Genomic DNA, 22,597 nt, shown 5'->3' with positions numbered 1-22,597 from the left:
AAGCAGGTTCACACTGAGCACATGTGACAGAGTCTGGAGACGCCGTGGAGAACGTTCTGCGGCCTGCAACATCCTCCAGCATGACCGGTTTGGCGGTGGGTCAGTCATGGTGTGGGGTGGCATTTCTTTGGGGGGCCGCACAGCCCTCCATGTGCTCGCCAGAGGTAGCCTGACTGCCATTAGGTACCGAGATGAGATCCTCAGACCCCTTGTGAGACCATATGCTGGTGCGGTTGGCCCTGGGTTCCTCCTAATGCAAGACAATGCTAGACCTCATGTGGCTGGAGTGTGTCAGCAGTTCCTGCAAGAGGAAGGCATTGATGCTATGGACTGGCCCGCCCGTTCCCCAGACCTGAATCCAATTGAGCACATCTGGGACATCATGTCTCGCTCCATCCACCAACGCCACGTTGCACCACAGACTGTCCAGGAGTTGGCGGATGCTTTAGGCCAGGTCTGGGAGGAGATCCCTCAGGAGCCCATCCGCCACCTCATCAGGAGCTTGTCCAGGCGTTGTAGGGAGGTCATACAGGCACGTGGAGAGCCTCATTTTGACTTGTTTTAAGGACATTACATCAAAGTTGGATCAGCCTGTAGTGTGGTTTTCCACTTTAATTTTGAGTGTGACTCCAAATCCAGACCTCCATGGGTTGATAAATTTGATTTCCATTGATAATTTTTGTGTGATTTTGTTGTCAGCACATTCAACTATGTAAAGAAAAAAGTATTTAATAAGAATATTTCATTCATTCAGATCTAGGATGTGTTATTTTAGTGTTCCCTTAATTTTTTTGAGCAGTGTATATCAGGCAGTTATGCAAAGTGTTACCTTATCTAGAATTCTAAAACTGTCAACAGTGTGTAGCGTTGAGCATTGACAGTAGCTAACCTAACCACCTCTTTTCCCCCAATCACTCTCTCAGGTGAAGGACATCTCACTGGAGGCCACAGGAGCTTTGTGAAGCCAGCGGGACACAATACATGGAGAGATGACCAACCAATCAGTTTTGATGAGGGGAGTGGAACCTCAACCCAGCACGTTATCGTGATAGAGGTTAGTGTAATAGTATTACATCAAATTTACAGTACATAAAATGTGGCCAGATTATTTCAGAAAGTCTCTGCCATTGGGGAGCTTGCAAGACTTCCCTATGACATTGTTATCCAATTCAACCCATGTACCAGTAATAACCTCTTCGCTTCTTGTGTCAGTCTGCAGATACAGAGGCTGCAGGTCCTGGTGTCAAGCAGGAGAAGTCTGAAGGAGAGGAGGACTCGTTGCACAGCAGAGACATCCAGACTGAAGTGGCTGGAGTGCCCCTTGTAGCCACGGAGGTCCCCACTGCCGCCCAAGCGCCGCCCAGGACCCGAGGTAACATCACGGAGGTCAGTGGAACGCCGAACGCCGTCCTCAAGCCAGAGACAGACACCGAGACTTTAACTGTAACACACAGGCTCTTACACACAGGATCTGACCACAGATCAGACCCAGAGAGACTGGGGCTGGGGAGACTTAGCTGTCTTCCTGCTCCCGGCTCAGAGTATTTACCAGTATTTCACCAGAGCCAGAGGATGGTTCATTCCCGTGGAGAAAGTGATGGTGACGCGTTAAACACTGGTGGTGAGGATCCGTCTTGTTCTTACGCTACAGAGATGGATCTTGGCAACATATCCTTGGGTTTAGAGACACAGACTGATCTGTCTAGAGGGGACTGGAACCGGTACAGTAGTAGGGTACCTGAAGGGTGCCTAGATAAGAAAGGGGAGGTTATAGTCATAGATGAGGTGACTGTGAAAGTGGAGGGCGACGCTCCTCCCACATGGAATGCAGATAACCACCTAGGAGACGTACACTCACAGGGCAGAGATTTCTTAGATAACAGGGAAAGCTTAGAGACAAATCTAAATGTCACAACCCAGTCCCCTTTACACGCGTTCAGGGAAAGCGACTTAGTGTCAACATCGATGGGGCCTTCTAATTCACACGGCCGCGTCCTTTTCGATCAGGTATTGAACTCAAACGACAGGGCTAGAGCCCAGGCTCGTGGAGAAGGAGCCACATCAGGCAATAGTAAAGAGAAGCGGTTCCTCTGCATGTTCTGTAACAAAAGCTTCAGCTGCTCCCAGAATGTGGAGATACACCAGAGGATCCACACAGGGGAGAAACCCTTCAGCTGTACCCAGTGTCATATGCGCTTTGCCCAGGCTGGTCACCTGAAGAGGCACCAAATGGTCCACACAGGGGAGAAACCCTACAGCTGTCCCCAGTGTGAGAAGAGGTTCTCCCGGCAGGACCAGCTGAAGAGCCACCTGAATGTCCACACGGGAGAAAGGCTGTTTGCATACAAACGCATTGCGGGAAGAGGTTCTCAGAGAAGCTCTACCTCAGGATACACCAGCAGAAAAACCAATCCACTATATAACATAGAAAGTAACCATTCCACTCAATAGCTTCTGACCTTTAGATCAAACCCTGCATTAACAACAAAGAGGAATTTTCTGCAGAAAAAGATCCACAGATGCATTTGGAATAACAAGAGTAACAGATTTCAGTGTTGGATATTCCTGGGTAGAATATTGTGTGATATACAGTGGGGTCAGAAATTATTGACACACTTGAGAAAGATGAGCAATAGTGACTTTGTAAAATAAAAAATTCAAATACTGAGCTATATTGTATGCAATTTTAAAAAATTGAAATATAATTTATATATTATTTTATACTAATAAAATTGCTCAGAAAAGTATTTTGTTTAACAAGTAAGACTTTTATTTCAAAAAGGTAGCGTTCAAAATGATTATCACAGCTAAAGATTCTTATAGATAAAGTAGTCAAAAGTTTGATATTTGGTCCCATATTCCTAACACTCAATGTCTAAATCAAACTTGTGACTTTACGAACTTGTTGGATGCATTTGCAGTTTTGGTTGTGTTTCAGATTATATTGTGCCCACTAGAAATGAAAGGTAAATAACCTTTTACTGCAGTGGGCTAAATCAGGGTCACACAGAGTGTTTGTAGGTAGTCTTAAACAAATCTACTTTGAAACAAAAGTATACTCCTCACACACATGGTTATGGGCTTTAAAAAAAGAAGACACTTGTACCATGTCTGATATAGAGTTGAAATGTATAAATGTTTGGCTTTGCATCACAATATTACACTTTATATACATCAAACAAGACTGAAATATAACAAAACTGTTTGAAATAGAAACGCCGGATTTTACTTTTTTTTTTTTAAAGAATGTCTATTAATAACATTCCACCCATGAGGTCACTAGAGGGCGATTTGGTCAGTTGACTGCAGAAATTAAGTATTTTGTCCCATATTCATAGCATGTTGTGACTACATCAAGCTTGTGACTCTACAAATTTGTTGGATGCATTCGCTGTTTGCTTTGGTTGTGTTTCAGATTATTTTGTGCCCAATAGAAATGAATAGTAAATCATGTAGTGTGTCATTTTGGAGTCACTTTTATTGTAAATCACAATAGAATATGTTTCTAAACACTTATACATTCATCTGCATGCTACCATGATTACGGATATTCCTAAATGAATTGTGATTGATGATGAGTGAGAAAGATACAGAGGGTCAAAGATCATACCCCCAAGACATGCTCACCTCCTGTATTATTGGTAATGGTAAGAGGTTAGCATGAATGGGGGTATGATCTTTGACCCTCTGTATCATTCTCACTCATCATCATTCACAATTCATTTAGGATTATCCGTAATCATGGTAGCATCCACATTAATGTTGAAGTGTTTCGAAACATATTCTATTGTTATTTACAATATAAGTGAATCCAAAATGACACAATACATTATTTACCATTCATTTCTATTGGGCACAAACAAAATGTTTTGCCCAAGACACTTTTAATGAGAAAATTAATGCAGTTTATTAAATTCATGCAGATTTTTAGTTGAGACGTGTATGTGGTTTTCATATGGTGTGTTGAGATTTTTTAAAAATGTTTAATAAACACAAAATGGGACTTTTCATTCTAAGATTTTAATTGAGACTCTCTTTTAATATACATCACATCTGGACCCCTATCCACAAAGCATCTCAGAGTAGAAAATTGGTCATAAGTGCTGAGAATAGAGACATTTTACTCCTACTCTAATGGGTAAAAATAAAAGCTATGCATGAAGCACTTTTAGTTATTAGAGTCCCACCTAGTCGATAGATATTTAGATAACCTGATTGTCCTAATCAGTTAACAGCAGGTATCTTGATAATAGAAAAAGGTAAAGAATCCGTGGTTTCTTTGGCGTGGTTAAAATAATGTTTTGATATTTCTATATGATCAATTCAGAAATATTCTAGACCTACAGTACCATTCAAAAGTTTGGACACACCTACTCATTCAAGGGTTTTTCTTTATTTGTACTATTTTCTACATTGTAGAATAATAATGAAGACAAACTATGAAATAACACATTTGTAGTAACCAAAAAAGTGTTACCTGGAATGCTTGAAGGAGTTCCCACATGCTGAACACTTATTGGCTGACTTTCCTTCACTCTGCGGTCTAACTCATTCCAAACCATCTCAATTGGGTTGAGGTCTGGTGATTGTGGAGGTCAGGTCATCTGATGCAGCACTTCATCACTCTACTTCTTGGTCACACAGCTTGGAGGTGTGTTTTGGGTCATTGTCCTGTTGAAAAACTAATGATAGTCCCACAAGCGCAAACCAGATGGGATGGCGTATCACTGCAGAATGTTTTGATAGCCATGCTGGTTAAGTGTGCCTTGAATTCTAAATAAGTCACCATCACACCTCCTCCATGCTTCATGGTGGGAACCACACATGCGGAGATCATCCTTTCACCTACTCTGCGTCTCACAAAGACACGGCGGTTGGAACCAAAAATCTCAAATTTGGACATCAGACCGGGCTGACGGCTTTGCTGTACCACAGCCGAAACCTGCCAGCAACCTACGTAAGAGAGGTTGTACCTACCTACCAAATGTTGCACAGTGTCCATTACAATGTAGAAAAACGCATATCAGCCATTGTTCAGTAGTTATCCATTAAACTGGAGCTTCATCTTATTCTTTAATTATTTATATGCGGATTCGTGGCCGCAATTGATGGAATCTTTGGAGATAACAATAGATAGTCCACTGGTTTCCATCTGTGGTGAAGGCTTCCCTAAATTAATGCTTATGACAAATCCATCTCCAGAACCAGCCATAGGCCCATCTTTTGAATACGGTGTTTTTTTTTTTTTTTTAAACACACAGCAACAGATAATAATAGCTAGCTAGATAAGGTTAGCAATATACAGTGCCCTACTAAATTATTTGGACAGTGAAGCATTTTTTCATCTTTTGGCTCTATACTCCAAAAGTTTGGATTTGAAATCAAACAATGACTATGAGGTTGAAGTGCAGACTGTCAGCTATAATTTTAGGGTATTTTCATCCATATCGGTTTAACCGTTTAGAAATTACAGAACTTTATTTACATAGCCCCCTTTATTTTAGAGGACCAAAAGTATTGGGACAAATTCACTTATGTGTATTATAGTAGTAAAAAGTTAAGTATTTGGTTCCATATTCATAGCACGCCATGACTAGATCAAGCTTGTGACTCAAACATTTGTTGGAACTCAAACATTTGTTGGATGCATTCGCTGTTTGTTTAGGTTGTGTTTCAGATTATTTAGTGTCCAATAGAAATTAATGGTAAATAATGTATTGTGCCATTTTGGAATCACTTATATTGTAAATATGAATAGAATATGTTTCTAAACACTTCTACATTAATGTGATTACTACCATGATTATTGATTATCCTGAATAAATAGTGAATAATGATGAGTGAGAAAGTTAGATACACAAATATCATACCCCCAAGTTGGGCTGTGGCGGTCATGACATTTTGTCATGCAAAAGACTACCGGTCTTACGGTAATTGACCGTTAATCACATAAACACGTTTAGCATCTCCAGGCCTCCATACACACAAGCCGCATACAAGGCACTGATGGGTAAAAAATGCTTCACTGTCCCAATAATTACAGACGGCACTGTAGCTAGCTTGCTAAGGTTAGCATGCTAGCTAGCTACACTGACAGCTGTGTCCTATTTGTTGATGTTTATCAACCACGTGGAAATCCCCACACCCAATTCGTGAATATGTATAAATAGCCTTTATCATTCTTTGGAGGTGGAACCTAAACATGCATTTCCTCTCCTCCGGAGGGGGGGGGGGGGTCCTTTGATGTACAGTCACATTCACCGTAACCTCTTCCCCAGGCTAATGCGCACAGCACATATGAGGAAGTGTCTGGGGACGAGATTACATCACGGTAGTTGTCTGAGTCAGAGAGGAAGAGGTGACATGAGAGGATTTACTCCACCTAAAATCTGTACACGTTTGGGGTTTGAACTGGTTCAGGGAACAGAACCGAAAACCGGAAAATGACCAAAAAAATTGAGGAACAGAATAAGCATACACCCGACAGTGCTTTATAACCAATATACACTTTCTTAATAAATATACCTACACACTAATAAACATCTACTGTACACGTCAAAATAGTTTAGTCAGGCTTGTCTGATGATGACTTCTGACTTATAGCTGATTTATTTGTACCCACAACAACATGATGGGTTTAACAACAATGAAGTCATTCTGTAACTACAGTGTAGAACTTAAACATAGTGGGGATGGGTCAACACTCCATGTTTAAAGTCTGTTTATTGTCTGTGTGTACTTACCTGAGGGAGTGTATGTCTGTGTAATCTGTATCACATCTCTCTTCCAGGAGGAGGGTCCAGAAGTGCTGCTGGTGAAGGAGGAGGGGTGTGAGGAGGGTCTAGGGAACCCTGAGGGGACCATGGACATGGAGGACAACCAAACTACTCCTACTCCTGGACCGACAGAGGATTCAGCTGAGCAGCACAGGACCACACACAGTCTCACTGAGGTGAGCCCACTGTGAACTAGTGTCTGTATCCACAAAGTGTCTTAGTGTAGGAGTACTGATCTAGGATCAGTTTGGCCTTTTAGATCATAATGAACATTTTGAAAGTTCCTAGATCAACACTCCTTCTCTGAGACTCTTTGTGGATATGGGCCCAGGTCTTGATTCATTTTGTCTTAAGTGTGGGACCATGCCTTTGAATTTTGGCAATGAAGACTGAAACACTCCCATTCTTTGCGCTAAGCTAGTTAGCATTACTGAACACAGATACATAATAATGATATCCACGAGTTCATCGGACTCTGGGGAAGTATAAGAGTGTCTGCTAGATGACTAAAATGTAAATGTAGATAAAGGGCTTCATTGCCAAAATCCTGAACTATCCCTTTAAAGAGTGTCAAGTAATCAAATCAACTAACACTTTTGCGTAGTATGAAATCAACATGTTTGCATTGTACTCAAAGCAATGCCTCATTGCCCAATCAGAAGATGCTCCATAGCAGGGTGCTGATATCAGATTTCTTGATCCAACATCCTCTCACTCTGCATCTCTCACAGTCAGTAGACATGGAGGATGGGAAGCCTGATCTGCTGCTGGTCAAACAAGAGACAATAGAAGACGGACCAGAGAGCATTGATCTGCTGAGTGGACTACAGATGGGGGAGCAAGGTAAGGGAGACATGCATATACAGAACATAATATATAGAGATATTCTAGAGAGATGGCATTGACAGAGATGGTCGCCTCGCTTCACGTTCTTAGGAAACTATGCAGTATTTAGTTTTTTTAATGTATTATTTCTTACATTGTTACCCTAGGAAATCTTAAGTCTTATTACATACAGCCGGGAAGAACTATTGGATATAAGAGCAACATCAACTTACCAACATTACGACCAGGAATACGACTTTCCCGAAGCGGATCCTCTGTTTGGACCACCACCCAGGACAATGGATTTAATCCCAGTAGCCGAACCAAAACAATGGCGCCGCAGAAGGGGCAGACGGAGCGGCCTCCTGGTCAGGCTCCGTAGATGTGCACATCGCTCACCGCTCCCGAGTATACTACTCGCCAATGTCCAGTCTCTTGACAACAAGGTAGACGAAATTTGAGCAAGGGTTGCCTTCCAGAGAGACATTAGAAATTGTAACAGTCTCTGTTTCACGGAAACGTGGCTCACTCGGGATATGTTATCAGAGTCGGTACAGCCATTCGGTTTCTTCACGCATCGCACCGACAGAAACAAACATCTCTCTGGTAAGAAGAAAGGCGGGGGTGTATGCCTTATGATTAACGATTTGTGGTGTAATCATAACATACAGGAACTCAAGTCCTTTTGTTCACCTGACCTAGAATTCCTTACAATCAAATGCCGACCGCATTATCTACCAAGAGAATTCTCTTCTATTATAATCACAGCCGTGTATATCCCCCCCTCAAGCAGACACCTCGACGGCCCTGAAAGAACTTCACTGGACTCTATGTAAACTGAAAACCATATATCCTGAGGCTGCATTTATTGTGGCTGGGGATTTTAACAAAGCTAATCTGAAAACAAGGCTCCCTAAATTTTATCAGCATATCAATTGCGCAACTCGAGCTGGCAGCATTCTGGATCATTGCTACTCTAACTTCCGCGACGCATACAAAGCCCTCCCCTGCCCTCCTTTCGGCAAATCTGACCACAACTCCATTTTGTTGCTCCCTGCCTATAGACAGAAACTAAAACAGGAAACGCACGTGCTCAGGTCTGTTCAACGCTGGTCCGACCAATCTGATTCCACCCTTCAAGATTGCTTCGATCACGTGGACGGGGATATTTTCCGGATAGCCTCAGACAACAACATTGATGTATACGCTGACTCGGTGAGCGAGTTTATTAGCAAGTGCATCTGTGATGTTGTACCCACTGTGACAATTAAAACATTCCCTAACCAGAAACCGTGGATTGATGGCAGCATTCGCGCAAAACTGAAAGCGCGAACCACTGCTTTTAATCATGGCAAGGCGACCAGAAACATGACCGAATACAAACAGTGTAGCTATTCCCTCCGCAAGGCAGGCTGGTTGGTGTGTTTACGGACATATTCAATCAATCCCTATCCCAGTCTGCTGTGCCCACATGTTTCAAGAGGGCCACCATTGTTCCTGTTCCCAAGAAAGCTAAGGTAACTGACCTAAATGACTATGGCCTCGTAGCACTCACTTCTGTCATCATGAAAAGCTTTGAGAGGCTAGTCAAGGATCATATCACTTCCGCCCTACCTGATAACCTAGACTCACTCCAATTGGCTTACCGCCCCAATAGGTCCACAGACGACGCAATCGCAATCACACTGCCATAACCCATCTGAACAAGATGAATACCTATGTAAGAATGCATTTAACCATAGTACCCTCCAAACTCGTCATTAAGCTCGACACCCTGGGTCTCGACCCCGCCCTGTGCAACTGCATCCTGGACTTTCTGACGGGCCGCCTCCAGGTGATGAGGGTAGGAAACAACATCTCCACCCCGCTGATCCTCAACACTGCGGCCCCACAAGGGTGCGTTCTCAGCCCTCTCCTGTACTCCCTGTTCACCCATTACTGCGTGGCCATGCATGCCTCCAACTCAATCATCAAGTTTGCAGACGACACTACAGTGGTAGGCTTGATTACCAACAACGACGAGACGGCCTACAGGGAGAAGGGGAGGGCCCTCGGAGTGTGGTGTCAGGAAAATAACCTCACACTCAACGTCAACAAAACAAAGGAGATGATCGTGGACTTCAGGAAACAGCAGAGGGAGCACTCCCCTATCCACATTGACGGGACAGTAGTGGAGAAGGTGGAAAGTTTTATGTTCCTCGGCGTGCACATCACGGACAAACTGAAATGGTCCACCCACACAGACAGTGTGGTGAAGAAGGCACAATAGCGCCTCTTCAACCTTAGGAGGCTGAAGAAATTTGGCTTGTCACCGAAAGCACTCACAAACTTTTACAGATGCACAATCGAGAGCATCCTGTCGGGCTGTATCACAGCCAGGTACGGCAACTGCACCGCCCACAACCGTAAGCCTCTCCAGAGGGTAGTGCGGTCTGCACAATGCATCACCGGGGGCTAACTACCTGCCCAATAATAAAGGTATATTCTTAAAAAAGTATGTATATCTATATAGGTATGTGTATGTATATGGATATATATATATATATTTACCCCAAAAATATATGGGGGATTGGAAATGATGCAGACAATTACATTGATGGAAGCAACAATCTTTCCGCAATATTAAGCTGATCCACCCCTTAAAAAGTCGCTAGAGCGCGCTGAGCCAATTGTGCGCTGCCTTGTGCGCCACCTACTGACCCGGGATTGAACCCGGGTCTGTAGTGATGCCACAAGCACTGCGATGCAATGCCTTACACCGCTGCCCCACTAGGGAGGCCCCCATTTTGCCCATTCTAACGTTCAGTCAAACATTAACTGAATGCATCTATGCATGTCTGCCTGCTTAATATAGCAAGCCACGTCCATGTAAATCACTGTCTGTAGGAGCAAACCATTTTCGTGGGGGGGTGTACCTAATAAACACACATTATAATGTATGACCGTGACCAGGTAATTGACAAAAAAAAAGATAAGTAATAAAGTTCTCTCTGCCATGTTTGTAATATCTATTTTGTAACCTCTTCCTGCAGGTGGTTGGCTGGAGGCTAATAAAGGAGACTGGGCGGCCATCTTGGATTCCCAGACCCAGACGGGTGCAGCCAAAGGCCCAGGGTACGACATCACCGAGCAGGCCAGGACCAGAGGCGACATAGTGAAGGTCAATGGATGGGACAGCGTCCTCAACTATGGGCTGGGGAACAACACTGTTAACCACAACCAGAAACAGAGAGTGGAACATAAAACAACATCCGAACTTAGTCTCCATAAAAGACTGGCTGAGACCAGGGCGAGATGTAGATTTGGTCTGCAGGGACAGGGCGGTGTCCATATGCAGCTGGAGAGAACAGACATAGACTCGGCTAGCGATGCTCCGTCCTGCTCCTATAGTTGTGATTCAGAGAGACGGATGGCACCTCAGGTTGACCCCCTAACAGATGCTGCCTTCAGCCTGCCTTCTTTAGGATCTATCAACTGGAAGATGGACCCTGTGATAACACAAACACTCCCATGCCTTCATCCTCCTCACACTCTCCTAATGTTAAACCAGACCTCAGACAATGCCAGTGCATCAACCCTAAATGGCAACACAAGCCCATTGACAAATGACAGTAGTAGTAACGCTATCAGCAGATCTGGTGGCAAAGAGAAGCGCTTCCCATGTTCGTTTTGTGGGAAAGTCTTCCGTTTGCCGAAACAGGTGGAGATCCACCAGAGGATGCACACCGGGGAAAAACCGTTTGGCTGCCACCTGTGCCGGGCCAAATTCTCACACTCGTCCAGCCTGAAGAGGCACCAGAGGGTCCACACAGGGGTGAAACCCTTCAGCTGTACCCAGTGTCAGACGCGCTTTGCTCAGGCTGGTCACCTGAAGAGGCACCAGAGGGTCCACACGGGAGAGAGGCCGTTCACCTGTACGCACTGCGGGAAGAGGTTCTCAGAGAAGAGCTACCTCAGGATACACCAGCAGAAAATGCACAGGGCCCATGTATAGAGTATTGTGACATGTAGTTAGTTTGTTTGTAGTTAATTCTGTTGGTTTTGGATGTAGTAGGGAACTGGATGAGGTGAACTGAGGAAAGAATGAGTATGATTAAATAGATGATATGTCACGCCTGCTCCCGCTTCTCCTCTCTGGCGTTTGAGGGTGCCAGGCTGCCCATCATTACGCATACCTGTCACCATCATTACGCACATCAGCACTCGCTGGACTCTGTTACCTTGTTGATTCCCCCTCCTATATCTGTCTGTTCCTCTGTTAGATCCCTGTGTCAGCATTATTGTCGTTTTTGTTTTCCCGTGTCCAGACGCTGTCCGTATTCTGTTCCTGTCCGTGTTTCATTAAATGTTCACTCCTTGTACTTGCTTCTCATCTCCAGTGTCTGTCCTCACGATATGGTGATGGTTGGTGTGATGGTGTCTGTAAAAATGCTTCACTGATGAAGAGTGACAATCTTGTCCCTTTAGGTTGATACTGGTGTTTTATAGTGAGATACGGATGGTGCCTTAATTCATGTTTACTTGACATGAAGTAGTGAAGATGTGTGTAATGTAATGTTGAACCTTTTCCAAAGTATTTTTAAATAGATTTTATCAAAGCAGGGGTACAAGATTTACAGAAAATGTAAAGTGTTACCATAGTGAGAAAAGTTGTTATACATGTCACGTATCGTTTTGTGCAATAAAATTACTGTACTTAAAAGTTATGAGTACATGACCATTTTGTTGAAATTAAATACAAAATTGACTCTGTGCTGACTGACCCAGTTATTTTTGTTTTAGAAGTTTTGTAGAGTATGCCCAGTATTACCATTACAAGGTTCCATCATACTTCTCTTTTTTGCTGTGAAGCCCTTTTTTATGAAAAAAAAAACGAAATCTATGGCATTATTTAGGATAGAAGCTTATACTCAACAAAGCTAATACTCAACAAAAAGAAGAAGAAACTGTATTCTGAAGCCAAGATCAATGATATAAAGAGTGATGGATTTGTAACATTTGTATGTTAACCAAAATGGCTTAAGTTTAAAGAATTGAGCCTTGGAAAGGTTGTGCCTTGGATTCTCAGACAGAAATCTTCTATGAAGATTTGCCATAGTGTCCGTTAAGGCTCTCTTACGGAATATCTGGCCCTTTTTCTGAATGTCTCTGGATTACCCATTTATTACAGTGGAGACTTCATCTGATGAAAGAAGCGGCAAACAAGTTTGCGCATTAGTCTTCTCTGGCTGTTATTGGGTAATGTTCTCTGATGACCTATCTTTGTAGTTTTATTCTGGACCTCTCTGCATTCCATGTTGACAATTACCTGCTTCCTCTTGGCCATCATCTCAAGTCTTTTCAGTCGTTTCTTTAGGTTGACCATCTCTTTGGTCCTCTCCAGCAACTTCTCTTCTGTGTAGCGCAACTTTGACCTCAATTTTGATAGTGTTTTCTTTCTTCTGTTCCTCTTTTGGGGTGATTCCTTTGGGGTAGATGTCTTCATTGGTCCTGGTGTCTGTAGAGATGTCGCTCTTCTTTTAGGAGTTGAGTTGATGGCAGGGACATTTACCTGCTGAGGTGAGAATGGCTGTTCTGCTGGGGAGGCTGCGTCTTCTTGACGATTTTGAATAACTTCTTCATTTTGCTTCTTGAACATGTTGAAGTGTATCGTCTTCCTGGCTTGCTGTTATGTCCAATACGGCTTTTAGCTGTTTCTTTCTTCTGTAATACCTTTTTGAGTTTTCCCGCCACAGTTTTTTCTTCTTTTCATATTGCTTCTTTGTCAGATTGTCACGTTCCTGACCTTATTTCCTTTATTTTGTCTTTGTTTAGTATGGTCAGGACGTGAGCTGGGTGGGCATTCTATGTTATGTGTTTCTATGTTGGGTTCTTTTCAATTAGCCTGATATGGTTCTCAATCAGGGGCAGGTGTTTTACGTTTCCTCTGATTGAGAACCATATTAAGGTAGGCTGTTCACACTGTTTGTTTGTGGGTGATTGTTCCTGTGTCAGTGTTTGTGCCACACGGGACTGTTTCGTTTGTGAGTTTGTTCCTGTTCGTGCGTTCTTTGTTGTCTGTAAGTTCTCATGTTCAGGTCTGTTTACATCGGTTGTTATTTTGTAGTTGTTCAAGTGTGCTTCGTCTTTCTTTATTAAACGGATTATGTATTCAACCCAAGCTGCATTTTGGTCCGATCCTTGTTCCTCCTCAGACGAGGAGGAAAACGAACGTTACACAGATCTTACAATTTTGCTTTTGTTTTTGATATCTGGAAATGGAAAGGAAGCATGCCATGAAATGAGCATGTCTCAAAACATGGGGAAAATCTTACTGTTATGGACACGTCATCCTATAGTAGAGACTGAATGGCTTACTGAGTGTGGGTGTGTGCGTGCTATAGAAGGGACTGAATGGCTTACAGACTGTGTGTGGACATCCTATAGTATAAACTAAATGTCTTACTGATTGTGTGTGTGTGGTGGATGTGTAGACTTCCTAACACTGTTGGGTATTGACTTCCTCTAGACACTGTATGAGGGCATAGGCTTCGTATAGACTATATATATATGCTAATTACTCTTGCTGTAACCTCTCCAACCCCTAACCTCTCTCTCCTTCCTTCTGTACACTTCAGGCAGTTCTGGGTTGGTGTAAACCTTTTCTCAGAATTTTTTCAGCCTTCGCTAAAGCTTTCTTTTTGTCACTTGCTGACTGTCTGCAATTAAACAGGACATAAAGCCAAATATCAACAGTTAGTAAATCATATTTAAATTAATAGTTCATTATATATATTTAAAAATATAGTCTGTATGATTCAATTCTCATTACCAAAACAGAAGTTATTTTATTTTATTTAACTAGGCAAGTCAGTTAAGAACAAATTCTTATTAACAATGACGGCCTACCAAAAGGCAAAAGACCTCTGCGGGGACGGGGGCTGGGATTAAAAATAAAAAATAACAAAAATAAATAACATATAAATATAGGACAAAACACACATCACGACAAGAGAGACAACACAACACTACATAAAGACAGACCTAAGACAACATAGCAAGGCAGCAACACATGACAACACAGCATGGTAGCAACACAACATGACAACATGGTAGCAACACAACATGGTAGCAGCACAAAACATGGTACAAACATTATTGGGCACAGACAACAGCACAAAGGGCAAGAAGGTAGAGACAACAATACATCATGCAAAGCAGCCACAACTGTCAGTAAGAGTGTACATGATTGAGTCTTTGAATGAAGAGATTGAGATAAAACTGTCCAGTTTGAGTGTTTGTTGCAGCTCGTTCCAGTCGCTAGCTGCAGCGAACTGAAAAGACGAGCAACCCAGGGATGTGTGTGCTTTGGGGACCTTTAACAGTATGTGACTGACAAACGGGTGTTGTATGTGGAGGATGAGGGCTGCAGTAGATATCTCAGATAGGGGGGAGTGAGACCTAAGAGGGTTTTATAAATAAGCATCAACCAGTGGGTCTTGCGACGGGTATACAGAGATGACCAGTTTACAGAGGAGTATAGAGTGCAGTGATGTGTCAGTGAGACAGCAGATGTTCTGACTTTATACACTGCACTCTTTGAGAGAGGTAGTTAGCAAACCAGATTCCATACTAGAGTGAACACTATAGACATCAAGAAAGCCAATCAAATTTTTTCAACACTTTTGATCAACAGGGCAAAATAGAAATTGGCCTATGACAGTTAGGATCAGATTGATCTTCCCCTTTAAATAAAGGACAAATCGTGGCTGCCTTCCAAGCAACTGGAACCTCGCCAGAGAGCAGAGACAGGTTAAAAAGGTCAGAGATAGGCTTGGCGATGATAGGGGCAGCAACCTTAAAGAAGAAAGGGTCTAGAGCAGGCCTGAGAAAAGGCCGTTCCGGGGACCGTATACGGCCGGCGACCTGATTCAATACGGCCCGCGGAATCATGCTCAGATTACACAAAGAATTTGCAATTGTAAAGTTTTGAAAAACGTATTGTTATTCAAATTAAGAGCCCAGTGAATACTCGCCTTTGTGTAATGATTTAACTCCCACCGCTTGTGGGACATATATTTTGAAGGCACGTATAAATAACAATTTGCACTAGGACAGACAGTGACTGACATGCTGACACACACGTCACAGTTACAAATAGTAGCTAGCTCGAAGTTGCGCAAAAATGCATCAAAAGAGTTGCTTTCTCAGTTGCAAAAGCAGCAAGGACTTTTCGCAAAACTGCATTCAGCAAATGACGGAATTGCAAGAGCTAGCTATGTACTGTCCCACAAAATTGCTAAACAATTTCGAGGGTGAATTCATTAAAGAATGTTTCATTGACTCTGCAGCAATACTTTGCCCCAACAAGAAAGAGCTGTTTGTGAATGTTGACCTGTTTAAAGGTCTTACTCACGTCGGCTGCGGAGAGCCTGATCACACAGTCTTCCGGAACAGCTGGTCCTCTCATGCATGTTTCAGTGTTATTTGCCTCGAAGCGAGCATAGAAGTAGTTTAGCTCGTCTGGTAGGCTCCTGTCACTGGGCAGCTCTCGGCTGTGCTTCCCTTTGTAGTCTGTAATGGTTTACAAGCCCTACCACATCCAACGAGCGTCAGAGCCAGTGTAGTACGATTCGATCTTAGTCCTGTATTGACGCTTTGCCTGTTTGATTGTTCGTCGGAGGGCATAGCGGGATTTCTTATAAGCTTCCGGGTTAGAGTCCCGCTCCTTGAAAGTGGCAGCTCTAGCCTTTAGCTCAGTGCGGATGTTGCCTGTAATCCATGGTTTTTGGTTGGGGTATGTACGTACGGTCACTGTGGGGACGACGTCATCGATGCACTTATTGACGAAGCCAATGACTGATGTGGTGTACTCCTCATTGCCGTCGGAGGAATCCCAGAACATATTCCGGTCTGTGCTAGCAAAAGAGTCCTGTAGCTTAGCATCTGCTTCACCTGACCACTTTTTTATTGGTTGAGTCACGAGTGCTTCCTGTTTTAATTTTTGCTTGTAAGCAGGAACAGGAGGATAGAAATATGGTCAGATTTGCCAAATGGAGGGTGAGGGAGAGCTTTGTATGCGTCTCTGTCTGTGGAGTAAAGGTGATTCAGAGTTTTTTTCCCTCTGTTTGCACATTTAACACGCTGATAAAAATTTGGTAAGATGGATTTAAGTTTCCCTGCATTAAAGTCCTCGGCTAGTAGGAGCGCCGCCTCTGGGTGATCGTTTTCCTGTTTGCTTATGGCGGAATACAGCTCATTCAGTGCGGTCTTAGTGCCAGCATCAGTCTGTGGTGGTATGTAGACAGCTACGAAAAATACAGATGAAAACTCTCTAGGTAGATAGTGTGGTCTACAGCTTATCATGAGATGAGATCATGAGATAGCCTCCCTACACTGGCTCCCTGTTAAGGCAAGGGCTGATTTCAAGGTTTAACTGCTAACCTACAAAGCATTACATGGGCTTGCTCTTACACATCTTTCCGATTTGGTCCTGCCGTACATACCTACACGTACACTACGGTCACAAGACGCAGGCCTCCTAATTGTGCCTAGAATTTCTAAGCAAACAGCTAGAGGCAGGGCTTTCTCCTATAGAGCTCCATTTTTATGAAATGGTCTGCCTACCCATGTGAGAAACGCAGACTCGGTCTCAACCTTTAAGTCTTTACTGAAGACTCATCTCTTCAGTAGGTCATATGATTGAGTGTAGTCAGGCCCAGGAGTGTGAAGGTGAACGGAAAGGCTCTGGAGCAACGAACCGCCCTTGCTGTCTCTGCCTGGCCGGTTCCCCTCTCTCCACTGGGATTCTCTGCCTCTAACTCTATTACAGGGGCTGAGTCACTGGCTTACTGGTGCTCTTCCATGCCGTCCTTAGGAGGGGTGCGTCACTTGAGTGGGTTGAGTCACTGACGTGGTCTTCCTGTCTGGGTTGGCGCCCCCCCCCCCCCCCCCCTCCTTTGGGTTGTGCCGTGGCGGAGATCTTTGTGGGCTATACTCGGCATTGTCTCAGGATGGTATGTTGGTGGTTGAAGATATTCCTCTAGTGGTGTGGGGGCTGTGCTTTGGCAAAGTGGGTGGGGTTATATCCTGCCTGTTTGGCCCTGTCTGGGGGTATCATCGGATGGGGCCACAGTGTCTCCTGACCCCTCCTGTCTCAGCCTCCAGTATTTATGCGGCAGTAGTTTATGTGTCGGGGAGCTAGGGTCAGTCTGTTATATCTGGAGTATTTCTCCTGTCTTATTTGGTGTCCTGTGTGAATTTAAGTATGCTCTCTCTAATTCTCTCTTTCTTTCTTTCTCTCTGAGGACCTGAGCCCTAGGACCATGCCTCAGGACTACCTGGCATGAGGACTCCTTGCTGTCCCCAGTCCACTTGGCCGTGCTGCTGCTCCAGTTTCAACTGTTCTGCCTGCGGCTATGGAACCCTGACCGGACGTGCTAACTGTTCCAGACCTGCTGTTTTCAACTCTCTAGAGACAGCAGGAGCGGTAGAGATACTCTCAATGATCGGCTATGAAAAGCCAACTGACATTTACTCCTGAGGTGCTGACTTGTTGCACCCTCGACAACTACTGTGATTATTATTATTTGACCATGCTGGTCATTTATGAACATTTGAACATCTTGGCCATGTTCTGTTATAACCTCCACCTGGCACAGCCAGAAGAGGACTGGCCACCTCTCATAGCCTGGTTCCTCTCTAGGTTTCTTCCTAGGTTTTGGCCTTTCTAGGGAGTTTTTCCTAGCCACCGTGCTTCTACACCTGCATTGCTTGCTGTTTGGGGTTTTAGGCTGGGTTTCTGTACAGCACTTTGATATATCAGCTGATGTAAGAAGGGCTTTATAAATAAAAAAATTTTATTTGATGGTTTTGCTCGCCTGAGGTAGAGTAAAACCTCGAGACTTGCAGTGATGCACGTGACACGGCGCAGTTGTTGATATTCTTACTGTCACGTTCCTGACCTATTTCTGTTAGTTTATGTGTGTTAGTTGGTCAGGACGTGAGGTTGGGTGGGCATTCTATGTTTTCTGTTTCTGTGTTGGTTTTTGGGTTGCCTGGTATGGCTCTTAATTAGAGGCAGGTGTTTGGCGTTCCTCTAATTAAGAGTCATATTTAGGTAGGCGTTGTCACAGTGTTCGTTGTGGGTGATTGTCTTCCGTGTCTGTGTCTGTACACCACGCGGGACTGTTTACGGTTTGTTCGGTTTGTGTAGTCTATGTTTTCTTATTCGTGCGTTCTTCTTGTTTTATGTAAGTTCGTCGTTTAGGTCTGTCTACACCGTTTGTTGTTTTTGTTAGTTTAGTCAAGTTCGTGTTTTCGTTAATAAAATTATGTCATTTCACTACGCTGCGCCTTGGTTCCCTCAATACTCCTCCTCTTCCGAAGATGAAGAGGAGGAGGAATGCCGTTACAGAATCACCCACCAAGAATCCAGAACCAAGCAGCGTAATTTGGAGCAACGGGGAAGTATACAGGACTTGTGGAGTTGGGAGCAAATATTTAACGGAGAAGGACCATGGGCTAAAGTGAATCACCGTCCATGGGAACAGCTGGAGGCAGCTCGGAGAGTGGAGGAAAAGAGAGAGAGGAACCGGAGTTATGAGGGAACGCGTCTTGCACGGAAGCCCAAAAAGCCCGTGAGTAACACCCAAAAATTTCTTGGGGGGGGGGGCTAAGAGGTAGTGGGCCAAGGGCAGGTAGGAGACCTGCGCCCACTTCCCAGGCTTACCGTGGAGAGCGGGAGTACGGGCAGGCGCCGTGTTACGCAGTAGAGCGCACGGTGTCTCCTGTACGAGTGCATAGCCCAGTGCGGGTTATTCCACCTCCCCGCACTGGTAGGGCTAGATTGGGCATTGAGCCAGGTGTCATGAGGCCGGCTCAACGCGTCTGGTCTCCAGTGCGTCTCCTCGGGCCGGCATACATGGCACCTGCCTTACGCATGGTTTCCCCGGTTCGCCTACATAGCCCGGTGCGGGTTATTCCACCTCCCCGCACTGGTCGGGCAACCGGGAGCATTCAACCAGGTAAGGTTGGGCAGGCTCAATGCTCAAGAGAGCCAGTACGCCTGCACGGTCCGGTATTTCCGGCGCCACCTCCCCGCCCCAGCCTAGTACCTACAGTGCCTACACTACGCACTAGGCTACCAGTGCGTCTCCTGAGCCCTGTTCCTCCTCTACGCACTCTCCCTGTAGTGCGTGTATCCAGTTCGGTGCCTCCAGTTCCGGCACCACGCACTAAGCCTCCTGTGCGTCTCCAGAGCCCTGTACACACTGTTTCTTCTCCCCCTACTAATCCTGATGTGCTTGTCCTCAGCCCGGTGTCACCAGTGCCGGTACCACGCACCAGGTCTACAGTGCGCATTATCCGGCCAGAGCCATCCGTCTCCCCAGCGCCATCTGAGCCATCCGTCTCACCAGCGCCATCTGAGCCATCCGTCTCCCCAGCGCCATCTGAGCCATCCGTCTCCCCAGCGCCGTCTGAGCCATCCGTCTCCCCAGCGCCGTCTGAGCCATCCGTCTGCAATGAGCCTGCAAAGCCGCCCGTCTGCCATGAGCCTGCAAAGCCGCCCGTCTGCCATGAGCCTACAGAGCCGTCCGCCAGACAGGAGCCGCTAGAGCCGTCCGCCAGACAGGAGCCGCTAGAGCCGTCCGCCAGACAGGAGCCGCTAGAGCCGTCCGCCAGACAGGAGCCGCTAGAGCCGTCCGCCAGACAGGAGCCGCTAGAGCCGCCCGCCAGACAGGAGCCGCTAGAGCCGTCCGTCAGACAGGATCTGCCAGAGCCGCCAACCAGACAGGATCTGCCAGAGCCGCCAACCAGACAGGATCTGCCAGAGCCGCCAACCAGACAGGATCTGCCAGAGCCGCCAACCAGACAGGATCTGCCAGAGCCGCCAGCGAGCCATGAGCGGCCAGAGCCGTCAGAGAGCCATGAGCGTCCAGAGCCGTCAGCCTGCCATGAGCGTCGAGAGCCGTCAGCCTGCCATGAGCGTCGAGAGCCGTCAGCCTGCCATGAGCGTCGAGAGCCGTCAGCCTGCCATGAGCGTCGAGAGCCGTCAGCCAGCCATGAGCGTCGAGAGCCGTCAGCCAGCCATGAGCGTCGAGAGCCGTCAGCCAGCCATGAGCGTCGAGAGCCGTCAGCCAGCCATGAGCGTCGAGAGCCGTCAGCCAGCCATGAGCGTCGAGAGCCGTCAGCCTGCCATGAGCGTCCAGATTCGTCAGTCAGCCAGGAGCTGCCCTTCAGCCAGAAACGGCTATATACCCAGAACTGCCCCTCAGTCCAGAGCTGTCTCTCTGTCCGGAGCTGCCTTTCAGTCCGGAGTTGCCCCTCTATCATGATCTCCCTCTCTATCTTGATCTACCTCTTTATTCTGATTTATCCCTCTGTCCCGGTGCTGTCCCTGTCATGGATGTTACTAAGAGGATTTTGTGGGGGTAAGATATGGGTGGACATTTTTAGGGGTAGATGGAGGCTAGGATTGATTATGGTGGGGTGGGGACCTCGCCCGGAGCCTGAGCCACCACCGTGGTCAGATGCCCACCCAGACCCTCCCCTAGACTTTGTGCTGGTGCGCCCGGTGTTCGCACCTTATGGGGGGGGTTATGTCACGTTCCTGACCTATTTCTGTTAGTTTATGTGTGTTAGTTGGTCAGGACGTGAGGTTGGGTGGGCATTCTATGTTTTCTGTTTCTGTGTTGGTTTTTGGGTTGCCTGGTATGGCTCTTAATTAGAGGCAGGTGTTTGGCGTTCCTCTAATTAAGAGTCATATTTAGGTAGGCGTTGTCACAGTGTTCGTTGTGGGTGATTGTCTTCCGTGTCTGTGTCTGTACACCACGCGGGACTGTTTACGGTTTGTTCGGTTTGTGTAGTCTATGTTTTCTTATTCGTGCGTTCTTCTTGTTTTATGTAAGTTCGTCGTTTAGGTCTGTCTACACCGTTTGTTGTTTTTGTTAGTTTAGTCAAGTTCGTGTTTTCGTTAATAAAATTATGTCATTTCACTACGCTGCGCCTTGGTTCCCTCAATACTCCTCCTCTTCAGATGAAGAGGAGGAGGACTGCCGTTACACTTACGAGGCATAACCCCAGCCTTTGAAATAACAGAGGAGCTTTCTTTAGTGCAGTCAATGAAGAGCACAACCACAGGGACATTTTTATTGGATGTTAATAAGTTTGTGGAGTTTTTAAAAGTTATCCAGTGTGACCACTGATGGGTGCCCAAACTTGACAGGAAAACATGTTGGCCTTTTGAAAAAGATACAAGATCAGGTAGCTACGCTGAACCCAGATCAATTTTTTTTTCCTGCATTGCATTACTCATCAGGAGGTGCTCTGTAAATGTGTTCTGAAAATGAGCCATGTTGCGGATACAGTCACTAAAGTGGTAAACTTCATAAGAGCAAAATCTTTCTTAAATTTTCACCTAAAATGACATACCCAAATCTAACTGCCTGTAGCAAGGATATGCATATTCTTGGTACCATTTGAAAGGAAACACTTTGAAGTTTGTGGAAATGTGAAAGGAATGTAGGAGAATATAACACATTAGATCTGGTAACAGAATACTAAAAATAAATTACTAAAAGATTGAGTTTGGGGGAAGGTGCTTAAAAGGGTGTGGGACCTGAATTCGGAGATTGCTGAGTTTTTGCAAATGAAAGGAAAATATGTGGATTTCCCTCAACTGCAAGATAAAGAATGGTTGGCTGATTTTGCCTTCACCGTGGGCATCATGGCCCTCATGAATTAACTGAATTCCAGACTACAAGGGAAGGGCCTTTTTGCACAACAGATGTACAGCCTTGTCAAAGCCTTTAAGGGAAAATGACTCCTCCTGACCCAACAAGTAGAAGCTAACAATCTCACACACCTTCCGACACTAATAGTCTGTTCCCTATCAGATGACCAGTGGGGGAAGTATACATCGCTACTGCGTGCTTTGAACGGTGAGTTTTCTTGTTTTGAGGATTTCAAAGTGTTGGAAAATGACATGCTGTTGGTTTCCTCTCCTTTCACCTTCA

The 22,597-nt window shown here is 45.2% G+C and overlaps 1 protein-coding gene across 1 annotated transcript; it reads left to right on the top strand.

Annotated features, from left to right (window-relative positions):
• The first annotated feature begins 1,151 nt into the window (after positions 1-1,151).
• Positions 1,152-12,353, top strand: LOC120052226 (zinc finger and SCAN domain-containing protein 32-like). The gene is made up of 5 exons (XM_038999050.1): positions 1,152-1,178; positions 1,213-1,386; positions 6,791-6,952; positions 7,508-7,619; positions 10,634-12,353. Exons 1-5 carry the CDS (start codon positions 1,152-1,154, stop codon positions 11,593-11,595), a joined length of 1,437 nt encoding a protein of 478 aa, XP_038854978.1. The 3' UTR covers positions 11,596-12,353.
• The last annotated feature ends 10,244 nt before the right edge of the window (positions 12,354-22,597 follow it).

The sequence above is a fragment of the Salvelinus namaycush genome, chromosome 8, assembly GCF_016432855.1.
Source record: "Salvelinus namaycush isolate Seneca chromosome 8, SaNama_1.0, whole genome shotgun sequence".
Taxonomy (NCBI): domain Eukaryota; kingdom Metazoa; phylum Chordata; class Actinopteri; order Salmoniformes; family Salmonidae; genus Salvelinus; species Salvelinus namaycush.
Note: the sequence above shows the minus strand (reverse complement) of the source record. Positions and strands in the feature narration are given on the sequence as shown.